Source organism: Myotis daubentonii, chromosome 1, assembly GCF_963259705.1.
Source record: "Myotis daubentonii chromosome 1, mMyoDau2.1, whole genome shotgun sequence".
In the NCBI taxonomy this organism is placed as follows: domain Eukaryota; kingdom Metazoa; phylum Chordata; class Mammalia; order Chiroptera; family Vespertilionidae; genus Myotis; species Myotis daubentonii.
The window spans coordinates 193,480,396-193,501,803 of NC_081840.1; the positions used below are offsets into that span (position 1 = coordinate 193,480,396).

The 21,408-nt window shown below is 39.1% G+C and overlaps 1 protein-coding gene across 1 annotated transcript in view; it reads left to right on the forward strand.

Moving 5' to 3' along the window:
- TECRL (trans-2,3-enoyl-CoA reductase like) overlaps positions 1 to 21,408 on the forward strand; it is an 82,332-nt gene that overhangs the window by 16,914 nt on the left and 44,010 nt on the right. Inside the window, exon 2 of the mRNA XM_059682382.1 lies at positions 11,071 to 11,122. Coding sequence (XP_059538365.1) covers positions 11,071 to 11,122 — 52 coding nt within the window. The remainder of the gene's footprint in view (positions 1 to 11,070; positions 11,123 to 21,408) is intronic.

The window sequence follows — 21,408 nt, forward strand, 5'->3', positions numbered from 1 at the left end:
AGAAATATATGTATGGCCTCTTGTGTCTTTGATTTCCAACTTGGACAGCCTCACTTCAACACATGTTAGTAATCAAAATACATCAGAAGTCAAGATAAATTTAAGGTCTGAGAAAAAATTCTACCTCTTTGATGGGGGAATCTGCAAAATCCTGTGGCTATTTTTCCACTCACCACAAAGTATAATATAGTATAGTATAGTATAGTATAGTACAGTACAGTACAGTACAGTATAGTATAGTATACATTTATTACTAATAAATAGTATATATACATATACACAAAACTGATTGATAGATAATACTGTGACAATTATTTTACTCTTCCTCCCAAATCCTACTAAAACTGAGCGAATTATTACTTATCACACTCATTATTTTCACTATATTTGTGCCTTTACTCAAAGTATAATTCATGGCAATACAATTGAAGGCATGTATAAATGCTATATTTTCCTTTTAAAACTGAAGCAAAAGTGACTTAGCAAATGTCCCTGTCATTTTTACTGCAAATCATCAAGTACAAACTAATTATGCTTTAATCCATAAGTTTTCAACAGACTTACCATTTCTTATTCAAAAAAAAAGCCTTTTTTATCCTGGTCATCATTAGGCAATTATATCAGTTAAAATGAACCCTGAGATATTTTACAGATTATAATTAAGGAAATTCAAACTAGATTTAAAATTTACCACTTAGAGATTTTCTCCCTCCAGTTTCATCTGCATTTACATTTTAATAAACTAAATTATATGTAGAATTTTTCTAGTTAAGAAATATCACTTTTTCAACAAAATAAATGTAAATTAACTTGGAGTATGCACACATACATTTTGTCCTTTTCCTATTATCATGATGCTAAATAACTAATCCATGGGTAATAGACCCAGTCATTTGTTACTGTCTTCATACTGCAGTTAACTTTCTTATAATAATACCTATGAGCATTTGGGGCGGAAAAAATGACTGCCATTTGATTACTAGCGTTTTTTTAAAAACATATTTTTATGATTATTTCTTAGTTTCACAGAGGTAATACTATTTTATTTGAGATGGTCCTTCAGGGTTTATACAGAAACCATTTCATTTAAATATGGCTTGGGTTTACTTATTTATTCCAGTAATACCATGTCGCACATAAACTTTCCTGCGTGCAAGCACTATTTTCTTGGTTTCACAAGTTGCAATAGAAAAACATAATAAAAGTCATCTGAGAAGTAATTATAAATTTTAATTCCAGTAGGCTTTTATTTTATTCTTAAACATATCCTCTCAATTCTGTGGTCTTTATAAACTCATCCAGTCCTAAAGTATTCCAGTAGGTTTCAAAACATATATACTAAAAATATTCACAAAGAGAATTCACCATGAAAAATTTTGTGTTCTCAAAATCTGAATTAGTTTCTAATTTGTAAAACATTTCTCCTTTTTATATTTTGTTAGGATCTCAAAATCTAATATCAATTAAATTTTTAAAAAATATTTTAAATATGTTATAATTATATATATATGTGTGTGTGTGTGTGTGTGTGTGTGTGTGTGTGTGTGTGTATTTATTACAGTATCAATAATGTCTGGCCTACATACCTAAATAAAATTTACATGTAATTTATTGTAAATAAAAGTATTTATATAACTGAAATTTATTTAGATAAATATATTTTTAAATATATGGTGAATATTTTAAGGAAATTAATTTATAGGAGGAGCCAAGATGGCAGCATAGGTAAATACCTGTACTTGCTGCCTCTCACAGCCACAACAAAATTACGACTAAATGACTAGAACAACTATCATCCAGAACTGCAGAAAAGCTGGCTGAGTGGAAGTTCTACAACCAGAGATAAAGAAGAAAGCACATTGAGACTGGTAGGAGGTGCAGAGCCCTGGAACGGGCTGGCACCCCGGAGTGCCGCTTTTTAATCAGGAGGGAAATACAAGCTCCTGCTTGCTCGGAGTTCCAGTGCCAGGTGAGACGCTGGGGGACCCAGACACATACAGGGAGAAACTGTAGTGTATGGCATCAGGACAGGAACGGGAGGGCAGCTTTCTTTCACACAGAGATGCCGGCAGCGGTCATTTTTCCTGCGTTGGGACTTCTCTGATGCAGGGCTGACTGGCAGTCATTGCTGCTTGCTCTGCCCAGGAGATTCCCTGAGAATCCGCCCCACCCAATTTACCACCCCACCCAAGCTGTCACAGCGGCTTTTGCATATGAATGTCCTGTCATTTCTCAGAGTAAAATTTGTTAAACAGGCAGCAGCAGCAGGAGCCTGCCTTGCTACTAAGCTGGGCCTACTCTGGGCACTTTCAAACAAAGAGGACAAATCTGCAGATCTCTCTGTATCTTCTGCTGGGTGGCCCTAAGCAGTGGCTGACTTTGCACCTCCTTGGAGATCCAAGAAGCAGTGTACCTAGTATTCAGTGTGATACCATACCAGATTACAACTCTTCACATCCATAAGTGACACACTCAGTGAGCAACAAAGCCCCACTGAAGCCACTCCTGCTCCATAGGGTTGTCTCCTGCACAGCAGCTCTTCCATTGTAGATACAGCTGGTCCCCACAGCCAATTGGCCTGGAGGTCAATTCCTCCCAGTGATAACAACAGCAATCAAGGCTTAACTACAACAAGACTGTGCACACAGCCCACAAAGGGGTGCACCAAGTGTGTCCACCTCAGGTGACTGGGGAGGCTGAGCCACTGGGCCCTATAGGAGACCTACCACACTAGGCCACTCTATCAACTCAAGGAGACTTATCAACTACCCACTACATAGAAACAAACACAGGGAAGCATCCAAAATACAGAGACAAAGAAACATGTCACAAATGAAAGAAATGGATGAAAGCAAAATACTGGATATAGAGTTCAAAACCACAGTTATAAGGTTATTCAAGAATCTTCTAGAAACCTCTGAGGAACTTAGTGAGACCTTCAAGGATCTTAGTGAAAATGCCAAAAAATAAAAATAAAAATGGAAAGGGACCAGTCAGAAATTAAGCATACACTGACTGAAATAAAGAATAATATACAGAGATTCAACAGTAGATTAGAGGATCCCAAGAATTAAGTCAATGATTTGAAATGCATGGAAGTAAAAAAAAAAAAACAAAAAAACCCCCAAAAACACCCAACAGGAAGAGCTAAAAGAAAAAAGAATCCAAATATATGAAGATAGTGAAAGGAGCCTCTGGGACAACTTCAAACACACCAACATCTGAATTATGGGGGTGCCAGAAGAAAAGAGAGAGCAAAATATTGAAAACCTATTTGAAGAAATAATGACAGAAAACTTCCCCTACCTATTGCAAGAAATAGACTTACAAGTCCAAGAAGTGCAGAGAACCCCGAACAAGAGGAATCCAAAGAGAACCACACCAAGACACATCATAATTAAAATGCCAAGGACAATAGACAAAGAGGGAATCTTAAAAGCAACAAGAGAAAAACAGTTAGTTACCTACAAGGGAATACCCATTCAATTGTCAACTGATTTCTGAACAGAAAATTTGCAGGCCAGAAGGGAGTGGCAAGAAATATTCAAAGTGATGAATAGCAAGAACCTACAACCAAGTATACTCTACCCAGCAAAGCTATCATTCAGAATTGAAGGTCAGATTAAGAGCTTCACAGACAAGAAAAAGCTAAAGGAGTTCATCATCACCGAAGCAGTATTATATGAAATGCTGAAGGGTATTCTTTAAGAAGAGGAAGAAGAAGAAAAAGGTAAAGATAAAAAATTATGAACACCCCAAGCCAGTTTGGCTCAGTGGATAGAGCATTGGCCTGAGGACTGATCAAGGGCACATGTCCGGGTTGTGGGCTCAATCCCCAGTGTGGGACTTGCAGGAGGCAGCCAGCCAATCAATGATTCTCTCTCATCATGGATGTTTCTATCTCTCTCTCCCTCTTCCTTCTTCTCTGAAATCAATAAAAATATATTAAAAAAATTTATACACAACAGGCCGCCCTTACCCGCCCCTCCCCCAGGCCCTGCGCCCGGGAGGGGCCCCTGCATCCCAAAGCCGCCCCTCCCCTGTGGGGCAGAGGGACCCCAGGCCTGCCCTTCCCCTGCCAAGACCAGGTGCAGCCCCTCCCCCAGGCCTCCGGGGAGGACTTGTGCCCCCATCCAGCCCCTTCTCCACCTGAGGGACTCTGAGTCCTGGCCCAGTCCCCCACCCCAAGCTCCCCATGCCCCCCCCCACCCTGTCTAGGCAGGGTGAGGGGATCGGACATCCCACTCCTCGCTCTGAGCCCTGTCCCTTCCTGTGGCCTCCAGGGAGGTTGGAAGGGAACACTGGCCCACCCGCACCCCGTCCCAAATGCAGCCTTTACACTGCTGCCCGGGGGGACGGGGGGGACCCGGTCCAAGCCCCCACCCCAAGGTGTCCCTAGGAGAGGGGAACCCGGGCCCGTCCTGGAGAGTTCCCCTACCCCACCTCAAAGGGAAAAAAAATTATAAACAACAAAGTGACAACAAATACATATCTATCAACAAGTGAATCTAAAAACCAAATGAATAAAAAAATCTGCTGAACTGAATAAACTGGTGAATCAGGGGCATGGAAAGGGAGTGGACTGACAATTCTCGGAGGGAAGGGGGTGTGGAGGGTGTGGGAAGAGATTGGATAAAGAGCTTACACCTATGGATGCAGACAGCGGGGGCGCGAAGGCCTGGGGTGGAGTGGAACTGGCTGGAGGGGAGCTATGGGGAGGAAAAAGAGGGACATCTGTAATAATCTGAACAATAAATATTTAAAAATAAATAACTAATAAAAGCAAAAAAAGAAATTAATTTATATACTAATGCTATTTTCTTTTTGAACTGAAAGGACAATAACCAAATGTGTTATCTATAATAATAAAAGCATAATATGCAAATTGACCCAAAGGCCGAACAGCAGAATAACCATCTGGATGACCACGCTATGACAACCACTGGAGCCAGGCCAGCCAAGGCGAGTGTGATGTGACTGGTCAGGGGCCCAGTCATCACCCCGTTATCACCCTGCAGAGGGAGGCCCAGGTCAACAGCCAGCAGGGCAATCGATCAATCAGGGGGCTTCAAGATCGCCCCAAAGAGGGAGGCCCAGGCCACCGACCAGCGGGCTGTGGCAGGTGGGCTGGGCCTCCCTCTGTGGGGCGCAATCAATCACTCCAAAGAGGGAGTCCCACGCTACCCTGTGGCAGCATGGTGGCAGGTGGTCAGGGCCTACCTTTTTGGGGCTATCCATTGCAGGGCTCCCGGACTATGAAAGGGCACAGGCCAGGCTGAGGGACCAACCCCCCCTGTCGAGTGCATGAATTTTGTGCACTGGGCCTCTAGTCTATATATATAAAAGTCTAAGTGACTGGCCAACTGGCTGATGATTCGACCGGCCAACCAGTAGGTATGATGTGCACTGACTACCATGGGGCAGACACTCAATGTAGAAGTGGAAACCACAAGCATGGGAACATGGAACAGACTGATGAATCTCAGCGGGAAGGGGGGAAGGAGAGGGCAGAAAGAGATTAACCAAAGCTCTTATATGCATACTAGAGACCCAGATTTGTGCACCAGTGGGGTCCCTCAGCCTGGCCTGCACCCTCTCACAATCCAGGACCCCTGGGGGGATGTCAGAGAGCCGGTTTGGGCCTGATCCCTACAGGCCAGGCTGAGGGACCCCACTGGTGCACGAATCTGTATACCAGGCCTCTAGTTGCTATATATAAAGAAACATTTGCTATGATTAAAAAAATCTAAAATCTACTAGTATATCTGAGTGTGTGTGTATATATATATATATAATTTTAAATAAACAAAGAACTCATTTAAATAATCCATTGTGATATGTAAATAAATACAATTTATATGACATAATGTTCCAATTTCTTATAATTATAAACAAAATCCAGTTTAAAATATTTAAACCCATTAATACTGATTTTTTTTTTTGCACAATCATACTGTGGTATCAATTTTATTTATATTGAAAATCCTTGGTATTCCATAAAATACCATACATATTCTGAGTTTATAAACAAATTATATAGGCAGCTTACTTATATTTTAGTTACAATCTGAAAATTATTATAAAATAACATTTGCTTACTCAGAAAACTCCCTACCATTCTCAGTTAAACTCGGGTAACTACATATCCTATTTACTAATATAAAATATTCTAATGGAAATTCTCAGGGATATTTTTCCCACTTTCCTGAATTAATCAATCTTAAAATATGATTCTCTAGGCTAGTTTAGTTCTATTTCCTGTGTCCAAAATGAGAAAGCAAGAGCTCTTGCCAGGTAACAGCTGTGCACTGGATATTATGTGTGTGTGTGTGTATGTATTTTCACACCTCTGCAGCTAATTATTTCTATTCAATTTATCTTATATTTTATTTCTCTCTGTGTCTTCATTGTTGAACACATTCCTTTTCTTCGCAAAGTTTACTGACAATTTTTGTATTGCACTTTGCCATTTTTCTGTAGAGTGAATTTCATGTGGTGGTTGTTTATTTTCCCTTACCAATTAAATTTCATTTCTCTAAGTAGGGTAAACAATATTCTGGAGACATCTGCTCATTTCAAGAAGTTCCTGAGAAAGTTTTAAAAGCAGCAATAGTACTAAATTTTATCCTTTATGTGTGAAATATTGCAGGACCTGTGGATGGGGGAAATTCAAGCAGAATCTAGTTTGTGAAAAATTTTTACTATATCCATCAACTTAAATGTTGGGTAAAGGAACGATGATGAACCAAACCTCAAATACGACCAGTTAAAATTTACAAGTACACTTTTTATTCAACTAAGAAGTATAATTTACTTGTCTACTTAACATTGTAAGATGATTTTTTTTCTGACGAGAAAAATGTTAATGAGAATTTCAGGATTTCAAATTTCTTCCCTCAGCACAATTAATAGTGATATGCAAAAATGATAGTTTGTCCTGTCTAAGTGGTTGTAAAACTGGCTAAAAAGTAAAAGTTATTATGAATAAACTTTCTGATGATGCTACTGAGACATGAATCTAGTAATCATAAAGCCTTACATGCTCTATTAATTGTCATGCTTTCCTCTCTTTCTGCTCTAAATACAACTAAAGCCGTGAAAGAGTTGATCAAGCAGTCTTGTGGTTAATTAAGCTTAGTTGTCTAAAGCATTTAGTGGTTAATTATTACATTTTTTTCTGCTGTATTTGACTAAAATTGCTACAGAAAGGGCAGTTTTCAAAGGTTTATTCAAAATCAGCACTTTTCTAACATATGAAACTAAAATGTAATTAAAAATGAAGAAAATTTAAAACTTTGTTAAAAGCTTGCAATTAACAACCCTCTTTCACATGTAGGTTTCTTTCAGAAGTACATACTCTTAGTCTTGAAAGCTGGCAAATTCAGAGAAAAATGCATATGTCAATTAGAAGATTATAATTTAAATTATTCTAGTTTTAAGAAAAGCATACAGCTTTCCTACAGAAATCTATTTTTGAAAGAAATTTCATATGAGATTAAGGAACTTATATCTGTTTTCATTTGACTTTGCACTCTCAGCTTTACTTTTCACTTCAAAATAAGTTACTTTAAAATTATTTTCTAACTTTATTTTTACTGTTTACATTATTGCAGATATCCCCATCCCCCCAACCCTAATCCCACCTCCACTGAGCCCTCCCCACCCCTGTCCTTTGTCCTACACCACACTGTTGTTTGTGTCTATGGGTTATGGTGCCATTAATTTTGAAAGGCAAACTCATGAATTTTTCAATATAGATAAAGAAACATTTTTAAATTTCTTTTATTTTAATATTAGAAATGGTTAATTCTAGTAAATTAGGTCCAAATAATTGTTCAGATCCCTATGCACATAAAAGAATCCAAATAATATATCTAACATGGATTTTGTGAACCAACAGTAATTTTGGATGGGAGTTTTAACAACACAGCTAAATATAGGGTTTAGATAGGTCTTTTTTCTCATGATATTCTCAAGTAAAATTTCCCTTTTTGTCCATATACATTAATTTCAAATTCTCAGGCTTCTCTGTTATATACAGAGTGGGGCAAAAGTAGATTTACAGTTGTGAGTATGCAAAACAGTGTTTACTTTTGTATTATTATTTATTGTATTATTTTCCTTATGAGCAACTATAAACCTACTTTTGCCCCACCCTGTACACACTCTTTATCTTCTATTTGCTTGGTGTGCTTACTTATCTTTTAACAGATAATCTTACTTATTTGAAAACCAGAAACTGAATATTATGCACAGAGAAAATTCAAAAATTCATTTTAGAGATATAGATTAGGATGAACTCATATAATAATAATACCATTATTACTATATTTAAATTAAAAATTTGGATATATGCTAATATGCTGTGTCCCTCTGACCATCCAACCGGTAGCTATCATGCACACTGATCACCAGGGGGGAGACACTCAATCCACCAGGGGGCAGATGCTCAACACAGGAGCTGCTCTGACATGCACTGCTCATTTACAAAGAAATGGCATCGCAAACCTGGTGGATAAAGCAAGACTCAGCTTCCCGCAAGTGGAACACAGGCCCCACCAACACCCTGGAGCAACATCCCACCAAATCGCAGCCAACGCCGCCAAGGCCTCATGGCACAAAATGCGTCCCATAGTCCAGCTCAGTCAGGAAATGGTCGCTGTGGGCTCCCCGTAATAACGTTACGTAGCAACGCCCGGCTTCCTCTCTAGCTGCTATAGAGTCTGGCAACTAGCCTCCTTGGAGTTTCTTCAGCCCAAGAACACAACTTGCTTTATAGCCAGGTGCAAACATTTTACACTTTAAGCAAATGTCTGTTAAGTGTTTTCCTGTGGCTCATCTCATTTGATCCTCTCAGAAGTCCTGGAGTAAGGAGATAGGAGACTCGGTAGAATCCTATTTTCTTTTCATTATCCAGATAATGGAGATTTAGAAAGCTCAGAAACTTGACCCAACTGAAAAGAAGTAAGAAATGGTGGACCTTGAAAATGACTTCAGGTTTTCTCACTGTGCAGAATATAGTCAAACACTGCTGTAGTTAAATATGTTACCCTTTGTTCTCCCTGAGTGATCTACAATAATAATCTACTTCATGTTGATATTTACTGCTGTGTTGCTGACAATTACCTGAAAGAGAAGTTGGGGTGCTTTACTGGGCTGGGAAAATGTTTAGCTAAATTAGAAAGCAGGTCTCATTAAGCAAGTTTATTCCATTTGTATAAAGGGTTAAGTTGACTCACGCATTCGCAATACATATAAAGCTCTTGCTGGCAGTAATCACATGCGTGTGTTTCAATCTGTCATTATTGATCATGAATTTGGTTGAAACTTCTATTATAGAGAAAGGGCAAATAGCTATATTAAAATATTTCTTATAATTAATTTCCTTTCAATCTTCACGAATCCGTGCACCAGGGCACTAGTGTGTGTATATATATATATATATATATATATACTAGAGGCCCGGTGCACAAAAATTTGTGCACTCGGGAGGGTCCCTCAGCCCGGCCTGTGCCCTCTCGCGGTCTGGGACCCCTCGGAAGATAATGACCTGCTGGCTTAGGCCTGCTACCGGGTGGCAGAGGGCAGGCCCAATCCCTAGGTGCAGCCCCTGGTCGGGTTCGGAGCAGGGCCGATTGGGGAGTTGGGGTGCCGCCCCCTGTCATGCACATAGCAGGGCGGATTGGGAGGTTGTGATGCCACCCTCAGTCACACTCAAGGCAGGGTCGATTGGGGGGTTGGGGCACCATCCCCTGTCACACCCAAGGCAGTTTCGATGGGGAGGTTGCAGTGCCACCCTCAGTCACACGCAGAGCAGGGCCAATCAGGGGGTTGGGGCTCTGTACCCTGTCACACACAGAGCAGGGCCCATTAGGGGGTTGGGGCACCACCCTCTATCACCCACAGAGCAGGGCCGATCAGGGGATTGGGGTGCCGCCACTCTCACACTCAGGGCAGGGCCGATGGGGAGGTTATGTCTCTACCCCGTCACACACAGAGCAGGGCCCATGGGGGGGGAGGGGTTGGGGAGCTCCCCCCATCAGGCACAGAGCAGGGCTGATAGGGGGTTGGGGCGCCTTCCCCTGTCACGAACAGAGCAGGGTGGATAGGGAGGTTGTGGCCCCATCCCCTGTCACACACAGAGCCACAGGGTGATCAGGGGGTTTGGGCGCTGCCCCCTGTCACGCTTATCCCGGTGCCGGGAGGCCTCATGGCTCCGCTGATCCCGGTGCTGGGAGGCATATTACCCTTTTACTATGTAGGGTAGAGGCCTGGTGCATGGGTGGGGCCGGCTGATTTGCCCTGAAGGGTGTCCTGGATCAGGGTGGGGGTCCCCACTGGGGTGCCTGTCCAGCCTGGGTGAGGGGATGATGGCTGTTTGCAGCTGGTCAGACACCCTTCAGGGTGGGGATCCCCACTGGTGTGCCTGGCCAGTCTGGGTGAGGGGCTGAGGGCTGTTTTCAGGCTGGGGGTGACTGAACCTCCCAACTGCTCCTTTTTTTCTTTTTTTCTTTTTTATTCTGGGCCAGCTTTAGCTTTGAGGCTTGGCTCCAGCTCTTAGGCCTCCGCGGCTGAAAGTATGTTTCTGGCCTTTGCTTACAATGTTGCGATTCTGCTGGCTGAAGTCCGGTGGTATTTGTTACAGAGTTTCTTAAACTGCCTGCTCAGAGGCCTGCAGCTGCAGGCGGGGAACGTTGGTTTCCTCCGTCAGTGAGGCAACCAAGCCTCATGTTAGTTTCAAGCTGCCTGGCTGCCAGCCGCCATCTTGGCTGACAGTTAATTTGCATATCTCGCTGATTAGCCAATGAAAAGGGTAGCGGTTGTACGCCAATTACCATGTTTCTCTTTTATTAGTGTATATATATATATATATATATATATATATATATATATATATATTATATTTCAAGTTGTCAAAGCAACAATGACTAAAAAGTTAAACAAAACGAATAGACTATTTTGTAATAACTTTACACTTCAAACATATTGTGTTTTCTTACTAAATATACAGCAAACAGATAAACACCTTTTCCTTACAGTAATTTTTTTCTATTTTCTTTTCCTTTGCAGATGATGCAAACATCTACTATTCATGATATTAAACAAAAGTTTCATAAAACATGTAAGTTTTATATATACATTCGAATTTATATTATAGACTTATTTTTATCAAAGTGGTTCAAAATTATCTGTAAGAATAAGTTCTATATTATGATGGAAAGAATGTGTGGAGACCATATCTTAGCATGGAACTCAGAAATAATATTATGCTAAACTCGAGGTTCGATGCATGAAATTTGTGCAAGGAGCTTGGCTCTCGCAACCCCAGCTTTGTCCAGAAGGTCGTCTGGAAAGTCGTTTAGCTGTCCGATGTAATTAGCATATTGCACTTTTATTATTATAGATTTCTCTTGACCATGAACATTCTTGCATCTTAATCTTATTCTTTTTTTTCACAAAACTGTTTTCCAGCTAATATTTGAACAATTTTTGTTCTAACAGCATTAATCAATACAAAGTATAAAAAGCATTAATCAATGCTAAATATTCCTTTATATTTAATCAACATTTCAATCAAAGTTTTTTACTTTGTTTTATATTTATTGTTGTCAAATTGCTTCCACATAAGAATTATTTATACATTTAAATTATATTATTTAATTTTAATTATAGATAAACATTAAGAGAGTTCATTATCTACTTGAAATATTTATATGAAGTTTGTATAAATTTGAATTTTATTTTTAAAACATTTTAACAAAGTTTACTCATAAGCATACTGAAACTGTAATTGCTAGGAAGAATTTTTCGATAAGCATTTTTAGAACAATTTGATAGGTTCATAGGAAAATTGACAGAAATGTAGATATAATTACAAATTACAGCTTCTATCTCCAACTCTCTTACTGTAGGAATTATTATGATCCCTGACAAGACAGAGCTTTGCACCTTCCATCTGAAGTTTGTTAAGAATAGTTGTCAATAATGTAGATATTTAAATTTTGCAACCATAAGTAAGCATACATGATTCAATAAATTCACATCAGAATTTTATGACTGTTACTAGATTGTTGATTACATATAATATTAAAAAGAAATCTTATAGTTCACACTTAATCTAATCAATGCTCTAATAGCTTTTTAAATAATTGCCTAGAATAATACTTTTTCTAGCCCCAAATAAAAATGTTCAGTGTTTGTAAAACACTACGTTTTATCTCACACATATTTCTTCACACATTTCTTATTGTTTTTTCAAAAAAAATTTAATATATATATGTTATTGATTTCAGGGAGGAAGGGAGGGGAGAGAAAGATAGAAACATCAATGATGAGAGAGAATCATTGGCTGGCTGCCTCCTGCATGGCCCCTACTGGAGCCCACAACCTGGGCACGTGCACTTGACCAGAATCAAACCTAGGACCCTTCAGTTTGCAGGCTGATGCTCTATCTATCCACTGAGCCAAACTAGCAAGCATTGACATTTTTTATTAAAAGTAGCTGGAGAAGGGAAAAATATCAAAAGAAAAAGGTGGATTCGACTTCCAAAATGGTGACCAGCAGGAAGGTAGGGAGGGAGAGAGTGTGAGAGCACAAGGAAGTGATAGAGGAGTGTGTGGACGCCTGTGGTGTGTGTGTATGAGCTAGGGACAGTTAGATTCTGCAGGTCTTCTAAGGGGCTGCTAAACCGGGCAGTCTTAGGCTGCGGAGTCCCGCTCCCTGCGCGGACACTCCTGGGCGGCCAGCACAGGCACGGCTACCGCGCCATCTTGGGAAACAGAGCTGCTTGAGACTAGGATCCTGGCCTCAGCACCACCCAGTCTGATCTCAGATGCAAACCAGGACCCTGCAGCCACTGGGGACAGAGACCTGTGACCACAGCTACAAACCTGAGGACACCAAAGGTTCAGAAATTCGTGAGTAACAGAGCCCATCCCCCCTTCCCGCAGGCTTGTGGACAGCGCCAGAGTAACTAACTGATAGACCCACCCCTTGCCAGGGCCTCAGCGCTCCAGGAACTTTAGCCTGGAAGTGCGCGAGCACCTTGGAACTGATCCCGCATAGGGCCGGGTTCAGGAGTCCTGGGCTGGGAGCAGCGCACGAACCCCAGGAACTGAGCCTAGGCGCACTGCCGGCTTCGGAGCCCTGGGCTGGGAGCAATCGCGCCAAGACCGGGAATTTGTCCCGTGTATCACAGGCCCAGGGACCCCGATTCTCTGGGAAGGAGGCAGCACCAAGCACCAGTGACTTGACTGTGTTTCTTTTCACCTGCGCCTGAGATCCTGATTTCCTGTGCATTCATACTAAGAGCCAGTGACTCCAATTCCTGGTGCAAGGGCACACAGGGACCCTGATTCTCAAGGCAAGGGCACATGAAGCAACAGAGACTCTGATACTGGATTCTTGGGGAACTCTGACTCCTGGCGCACGCTAGGGGGTTCTGGTTTTCAACACGCTTCAGGGGGGTCTCTGTTTCAGCACAGTGCAGGCAGGGTCCCTGATTCTAAGGGCGCGTACCAGGCCACATTGAGCGCTGACAACACTGACTCTGAGCGAGCCTGGTTCCCACCAACCCACCACAACCACACATCTTAGTGTCAGAGATCTTCAGTGACACTAGGGTGGTGGGAGACTCCCACTGCACACGGCCCAGGCCCACGCAACTCGACGTTTGAACCATCGGGAGATAATCAGAATGAAGAGACGAAACAACACCCAGAGGAAAGACAATGAGGAGTCACTAAGAAAGGACATTAATGAAGTTGAAGCATGCAACATGACAGAAAAAGAATTCAGAATAATGGTTGTACAATTCATTCACCGGATGGATGAGAAAATCAACAACCTATGCAAGAATCAGGAAGAAATGAAAAGTGATATAGCTACAATCAAAAACACCATGGAAAGTTTCAACAGCAGACTAGAAGAGGCAGAGGACCGAATTAGTGAATTAGAAGATAAGGCAGAGAAACAAGCTCAATCTGAACAGCAACTGGAGAAAAGAATTAAAAAGCAGGAGGAGAGCCTAAGGGAGCTTCGGGACAAAATGAAACGAAGTAACACACGCATAATAGGGCAGCAGGAAGGACAAGAAGAGCAGCAAGGATTAGAAAATCTATTTGAAGAAATAATGTCAGAAAACTTCCCAGATATGGGGAAGAAAAAAGTTACACAAGTACAGAGAGTCCCAGGCAAGATGAACCCCAAAAGACCCACACCAAGACACGTCATAATAACGATGGCAAATGTACAAGACAAAGACAGAATCTTAAAGGCTGCAAGAGAGAGACAGAGAGTTACCTACAAAGGATCCCCCATCAGATTATCAAATGATTTCTCAACAGAAACACATCAGGCCAGAAAAGAATGGACAGAAATTTACAAAGTGATGCAAAGCAAAGGACTGAATCCAAGAATACTCTATCCAGCAAGGCTATCATTCAAAATTGAAGGGGAAATAAGAAGCTTCACAGACAAAAAAAGACTAAGGGAGTTTATCACCACCAAGCCAGCAATGCAAGAAATGCTAAAGGGACTGGTGTAAAAAGAAGAACTAAAAAGCCCAGAAAGAAAACAGCCACACACACACAAAAAAATAGAAATGGCTACAAACAAGTACCTTTCAATAATAACTTTAAACGTAAATGGACTAAATGCTCCAATCAAAAGACATCGAGTGGCTGAATGGATAAAAAAAACATGACCCATATATTTGCTGTCTACAAGAGACCCACCTCATTAGAAGGGACTCACACAGACTGAAAGTGAAGGGATGGAAAAATATCTTTCAGGCAAATAGAAATGAAAAAAAAGCTGGGGTAGCAATACTTATATCAGACAAAATAGACCTCAAAGTGAAGGCCATAACAAGAGACAAGAAAGGCCACTTAATAATACTAAAGGGATCAATACACCAAGAGGATATAACCCTGATAAACATATATGTACCCAATGCAGGAGCACCCACATACATAAGAAAACTCCTGAAAGATATCAGGGGAGAGATCGACAACAATACAATCATAGTAGGGGATTTTAATACACCACTGACATCACTGGATAAATCCGCTAGACAAAAACTCAGCAAAGAAACAGCAATCCTAAATGACTCACTAGATCAGATGGACTTAATTGACATCTTCAGAACACTTCACCCCAAAGCCACAAAATATACGTTCTTCTCAAGTGCTCATGGGACATCTTCGAAAATAGAACACATATTGGGTCACAAACAATGTCTCCCCAAATTCAAGAAGATTGAAATCATACCAAGCATCTTCTCAGACCACAAGGCCATAATATTAGAAATAAACTACAATAAAAACAACTCAAAATACTAAAACCACAGTTTTAGCCCTGAATTGTATGACTCAGTAGGTTGGAGCTCCATTCCATATACCAAAACTCTAGGGTTTGATTCCCAGTGAGGGCATATACTCAGGTTACAAGTTCGAGCTCTGGTTGGGGTATATATGTGAGGCAAGCAATCGATGTTTCTCTCACATCAATGAACATGTTCTTGGGTGAAAATTTAAAAACAAATAATGCAAATATGACTAGAAAGTGCTAATGAAATTTCTCTTGTGAGACTAATCTGAGAATAGTGTATGAACTTAAGTTAAAAAAGAATGACAATCAGCTAAAGTGTAATTTGTGCGTTAACTGTCATAAAAGTTTCTGAAAGAAAAGAAAAATCATTTTGCCTGTGGCTTGTGTGTTGCCTATTGGTTGACAACACCATAAAGCATTTCAATGTTTATAATCTCCTGGAGTACTTGTCTCTGCAGTTCCCAGGAAAGCCTTGGGAAGAAAGCAAGAGAAAGAACAATGAAATTAGCAGAGCGAATGTAGTTTTAGCCACATGAAGGTATATATAATTTATTGTGACAGTTGAAATGCATATAAATCTTGCCAAAAAGCCAGTAAAAATATAAACAATGGTAAACTTTGAAAGGTTCCAGGAGAGTAACTCAAAACAAAGATAACAGACTAGAAGGATTTATCACATATAGTATAGAATAATGACTATTCTGTAGTCAATTTAAAAGGAGCCTCCTGGACCAGGCTGCAGAATTTCCTGATCTCTCAACAAAAGAAGCTCAAAAAATGATAAATGCAACCACAGAAAGAAGTGGCAAAATGATTTTCTTAGAAAAAGCCCTTTGTTTGTAACTCAGGAAGTAGCTAACATTCTCTAATAGTTCATCTGGCAAAAGGAATTATGAGCTTTGTCAATAATTTACAGGGAAATGTCATTATAATGCAGTGTTCATGACATAGTATTGTACTATATTTCATTAGTGTTTGCTATTTTGAAATTTAGCTAAAGATGTATAGAATAATATAATTTTTTTCCAAGTATTCTTAACTGCCTTAATTATATCCCTTAAATTTCTTACTTAAGCCAGTGTTTTCTTTATGCCTTTAATCTAAATCACAATATAAACCACTGGCACATATTAGTATCCCAGTGTTGAAAATGTACTTCCTTTCACTGTGACGACTTTAGAATATTGCTCATATTTACATTGCTGTATATTTAATATCATTGGATACTCAGAGAAGTGTTGAGGATTCTATTTACCTATATGTTATATGATATATGATTGTTTACAGAATCTTATGAGATCAAACTGTTAGGAAGGGTCAGTTGTTTTGATAGTCAAGGTTCATGTAATAAAACTGTCATAACTAATAGCCATTCCTAAAATGCATGAGGTGTTATCCTGTCTGTAAATTATTTTGTCCCTCATGGCACAAAGCATTTAAACCTGTGAATTGCTGTGCAATGTCAGGGTTATTTTGATCATCTTTTATGACATTGTAATGTTACCCAAGCCTGATTCTATAAAATAATTTTGTTTCATAATCCTCAAGCATCAAAATGGTTGGGTTAGCAACATTTAAACTTGAACAAATATGTACATTATACATGTTTCAAATATTAGAGCAGATAGTCTATCTATAGCAAATAATTGATTTCCATTTTATATTTGAGTATGTGACTGTATGACAACATTTAAATTTCCAGGGGAGATAGATGACTGGAGAGTGAGAAGGACTGGCTATCATATTGTAAAAAGGAATCTATATATATAAAAACCTAAGCGACCATTACAACTGAACGACCTGAACAAACAGATTGACCAGTCTACCAGTCACTATGACAAGCACTGACCACCAGGGGGTAGACGCTCAATGCAGGAGCTTCCCCCTGGTAGTCAGTGCACTCCCACAGCCAACCTCCTGCAGCTGGACAACCACCTGTGGCCTCTCCCCCTGGCCGGCCAACCCCCGATAGGCCTCAATCATCGGCCAGGCTGAGGGACCCCATCTGTGCATAAATTCATGCACCAAGCCTCTAGTAGTCTCAATAATATGATTTCAGGAAGCACACAGAGCACTAAAACCACTGGTACAAAGATTATATATCAAACTTTAATAAATATTCAATTTTTTTCTTTTTTATATATTTTTATTTTGGCAGCTACTGTTTCTGATTTAAGTTCATTCATTAACAGGATTATGGACAGGATGTATGATGAGTAATATAAAAAGGCAAGAAAGCCTATTGAGATGTAGCTTGAAGCAGCATTAGTCTCCTCTCTTCTCTGAGATTTTCTTCCTTAAGGAAATTTTCAGAAAGACACAAAATGCATCACAGTGCAATTCTAAGTAAACAATATAAAAGCAAGCACATGAGCTTTTAAAATGCTTTAATGACTGCATTATTGTAAGAAGATGTCATAAAGAAGGTTATCTGTTTTCACATTTACCTAGTAAGTAAAAAACATCATTTTTATATTTTACAAAAAAGTTTATATTCAAATAGTTACTCAGATCCTATTATAAATTTCTTGAAAATGCAAATAGTATCATTGCTAAATCCAGACATGCTTAATTATATCACACTATTTTCTATAATTCCAAAAGATAGTAGTGTGCCAATGCCCCATTTTCATGTATGATTTTTTTGACTTGTATATAAGTTGTTGGCACAACATTAGATTAAATAAATTATTCTTTTTGCAAGATAATAACCTCACTCTTTATTATAATAAAATACAAGATAAATTTCTATTTTCAGTTTTTACTTTTTGATTTTTAAAGAGGGGGGAGAGAGAGAGAGAGAGAATGGCATCAATGTATTTTTCTACTTATTCATTTGTTGCTTATTATATGTGCCCTGTTCAGGAATTGAACTGTAATCTCGGAATATTGGAACAACGCTCTAATAACAGCCACCTGGCCAGGGCTCAAGATAAATTTCTAGAATGCAAAAACTGATAAAAAATAAAACATTATCCACCAATTATTAACATTTTCACCAATGTGGAAATACCTCTGGAGATACCTCTGTGTTCCTATATACACAATTTTAAATATTTTGATAATTATTCTCTAATAGATTTCCCTATAAACATATTTTCTTGATGTATTTTTGTGTAAAAATGCATTTATCTACATGATAAATATTAATGGAAATATAGTATACTTTTGCTTGGGTTTGTAATACACATTCTCTGGACACATACTTTAATTGCTTTTATCATAAAGTACTATATGCTTATTTATTCAACAATATTTGGTGAATATTAAAAAAATACTTATGGAACATTTACTATGTACTATGCATTGTGGTATTCACCAGAAAAATATATGTTTGTGAACTTATTTAACTGTATTTGTAAGAATATTTTTTTAAAAAAAGCTTTTATTAAGAGCTAGAGGCCCAGTGCATAAAATTTGTGCACTGGGGGGGGGGGAGGTGTCCCTCAGCCCAGCTTGCACCCTCTCTAATCTGGGACCCCTCAGGGGATGTCCAACTGCCAGTTTAGGCTGGCCTGCCTGCCTGCCTGCCTGCCTGATTGCCTCTAACTGCTTCTGCCAGCCTGATCACCCCCTAAGCACTCCCCTGCTAGCCTGATCAATGCCTAACTGCTCCCTTGCCAGCCCGATTTCCCCCAACTACCCTCCCCTGCCAACCCAGTCACCCCCAACTGCCCTCCCCTGCAGGCCTGGTTGCCCCCAACTGCCCTCCCCTGAAGGCCCAGTCACCTCCAACTGCCCTCCCCTGCTGGCCTGGTCACCCCTAACTGCCCTCCCCTGCTGGCTTGATCACCCACAACTGCCCTCCCCTGCTGGCCATCTTTGACCACATGGGGGCAGCCATCTTGTGTGAGGGTGTGATGGTCAATTTGCATATTACCTGTTTATTATATAGGATAAGCCCATTTGAAATCCTAACATGTATTGCTAAATTTCTTCCAAGTTTACTTCAGGATGTCTTTTTATTCCTTTTCTTCAATAACACTCAATATAACAACTTAATTTTTATAATGATGAGTGGAAAAAAGATTTCATTTAGTATTAGATTCAATTTATTACATCACTGGTGAATTACTTTTTTCATACTCTTAATTATAACTTATAAGTATATTTCTGGAAATTGCCTGTTCATTGTCTTTACCCACATATTTCTCCATTTAGTTGTTTTCATTGTTATATGAATAAAGTCTTTATAAATTAATGTACACATCACAGACACACTTTCCCAATTTGGCTGGAAAACTAAATTTTATAGATCTAAATTAATTAATTATTCATTTTGTATTTTCTTTAGCCTATATAAAAGTATTTTTATCTAATCTTTAAAAATGTTGATTTATGTTTTATTCTCACTTTTTTTCCTCTGTGTGTGCTCTCAATAATTTTCATGATTTAGAAACTATCACTAATGAATGAAAAATCAAAACTGTTTCCTTCCAAAAATTTGTGACTGTATATTAAACAGCCAATGTGGCATCTCAATATCTGATAGATCTTCCAGACACTTTTGCAGAATTCATTAGGATTTGACTCACAAAGCTGCAGTAATAGATTCATTGTGAAAACATTCCAGTTTCTTTTCCAAATTCTAAGCATTGGTGAAAATTGAAATGAAGTAACTCTTGAGAAAATAAATAGGAAAATGTATTTCACAATGAATTATCTTGCAATGTGCAAGTACCATTAAAATTCCTGAGGGTTGCCGTAGCCAGCCTGTGCACTGAAGTGTCCCTGGTTAGATTCAAAACTATGCCTGAGGGTTCACGTGGAAGATTTTCAATATCAGAACTGTTTATCTGCCTTCCCTGAAAATTGTGTTTGGATTTATTAGTATTTAAAGTATTGTGATAGTGAGAAACCATATTCACCCCGACATCTTGTTTTGCATTGAAGCTGTTGGGTTTGGAAAATGAAAAATTAATATAAACTTGTCTAATCCTAGAATAAATGAAATATCTTATTTATAAGAACAAGTAATTGTGTATGTATATGGCTGTGTAAGTATGTATATATGGTAGCCATATTATAAGTATTTTTATTAAAATTCTTAGTGTGTCACAATATTGTTATTTGAAATGGGTCTCTGGCTATTAACTAAATGACTATTAAAAATATTACCAATTCTATAAAATTGGTAATCTGAAATCTCACAACCACACTTTAAATATGTGAAATTTTAAATACTTATAATAGTCTCCTGTTTGATACATTTTCTCATATAGCGACCTGCTCTATATCCTATCCCTATCTCCCTACTACCTCCAGTATCACGCTCAAGTTCCTTATGGCACATATGGTCCTCATAATGTGTGTATGTGGGTATTTATTCTGGTGGGAGCATAAAAGAAACACAAAAAAACCCCAAACTATTCAGTGATAATTGATATAGAAGTTCCTGCTGTAAAGTGCATTCGGGGAGCCTTAGAAAGCATGGAAATTTGGACAGTTAAGTATAAATAATGTTCAAAGTAATATTGGGAGAAGTGTCTTGGTGATGATGGATGGTCTGGGAGACTTGGACAGCTAATGGTGTCCTATGTAAATGGCAATACAAGCATTAATATCAATCCCGGTAGTTCCCTAGGACTATGGTGGGCAATTAGATGAGCAACCTGATTATAAACTTAAGCCAGTGAAGATAAAGACATAGTGAGGTTATACTCTGTATGCTCTTCTTTTTGTTCCTCATTATTTTTGCTTTGTGTCTTGTATTTTACTAAATATATTTGTGAAATTGGCTTGTTACTTTATGCCTCTCATTTTCATACTTTTTTGAATATTGGTTCATACAGCTTTAAAATTTTCCATTTTTAGAACCACGTCTGTTTTCCTGCAGAAGCCTTGCTGCGGTCGCTGATTATACAGTGCTATAGCACTCTGTTTTTCTTGCTTGAGTGCTTTGTAAGAGTAAACTCTAGCAGATGCATTTTCTTCCCAAGGTCAGCAAAATTACACATGTTGGGTGCTGCTTTGAGTGTTAAAACTTTTGTTGTTGTTGTTGTTGGGTATGGTATTGGAAACCGTTCTGATTTTTCAGATACATAAACACTATCATACATATCATGCCTTACTGGCTT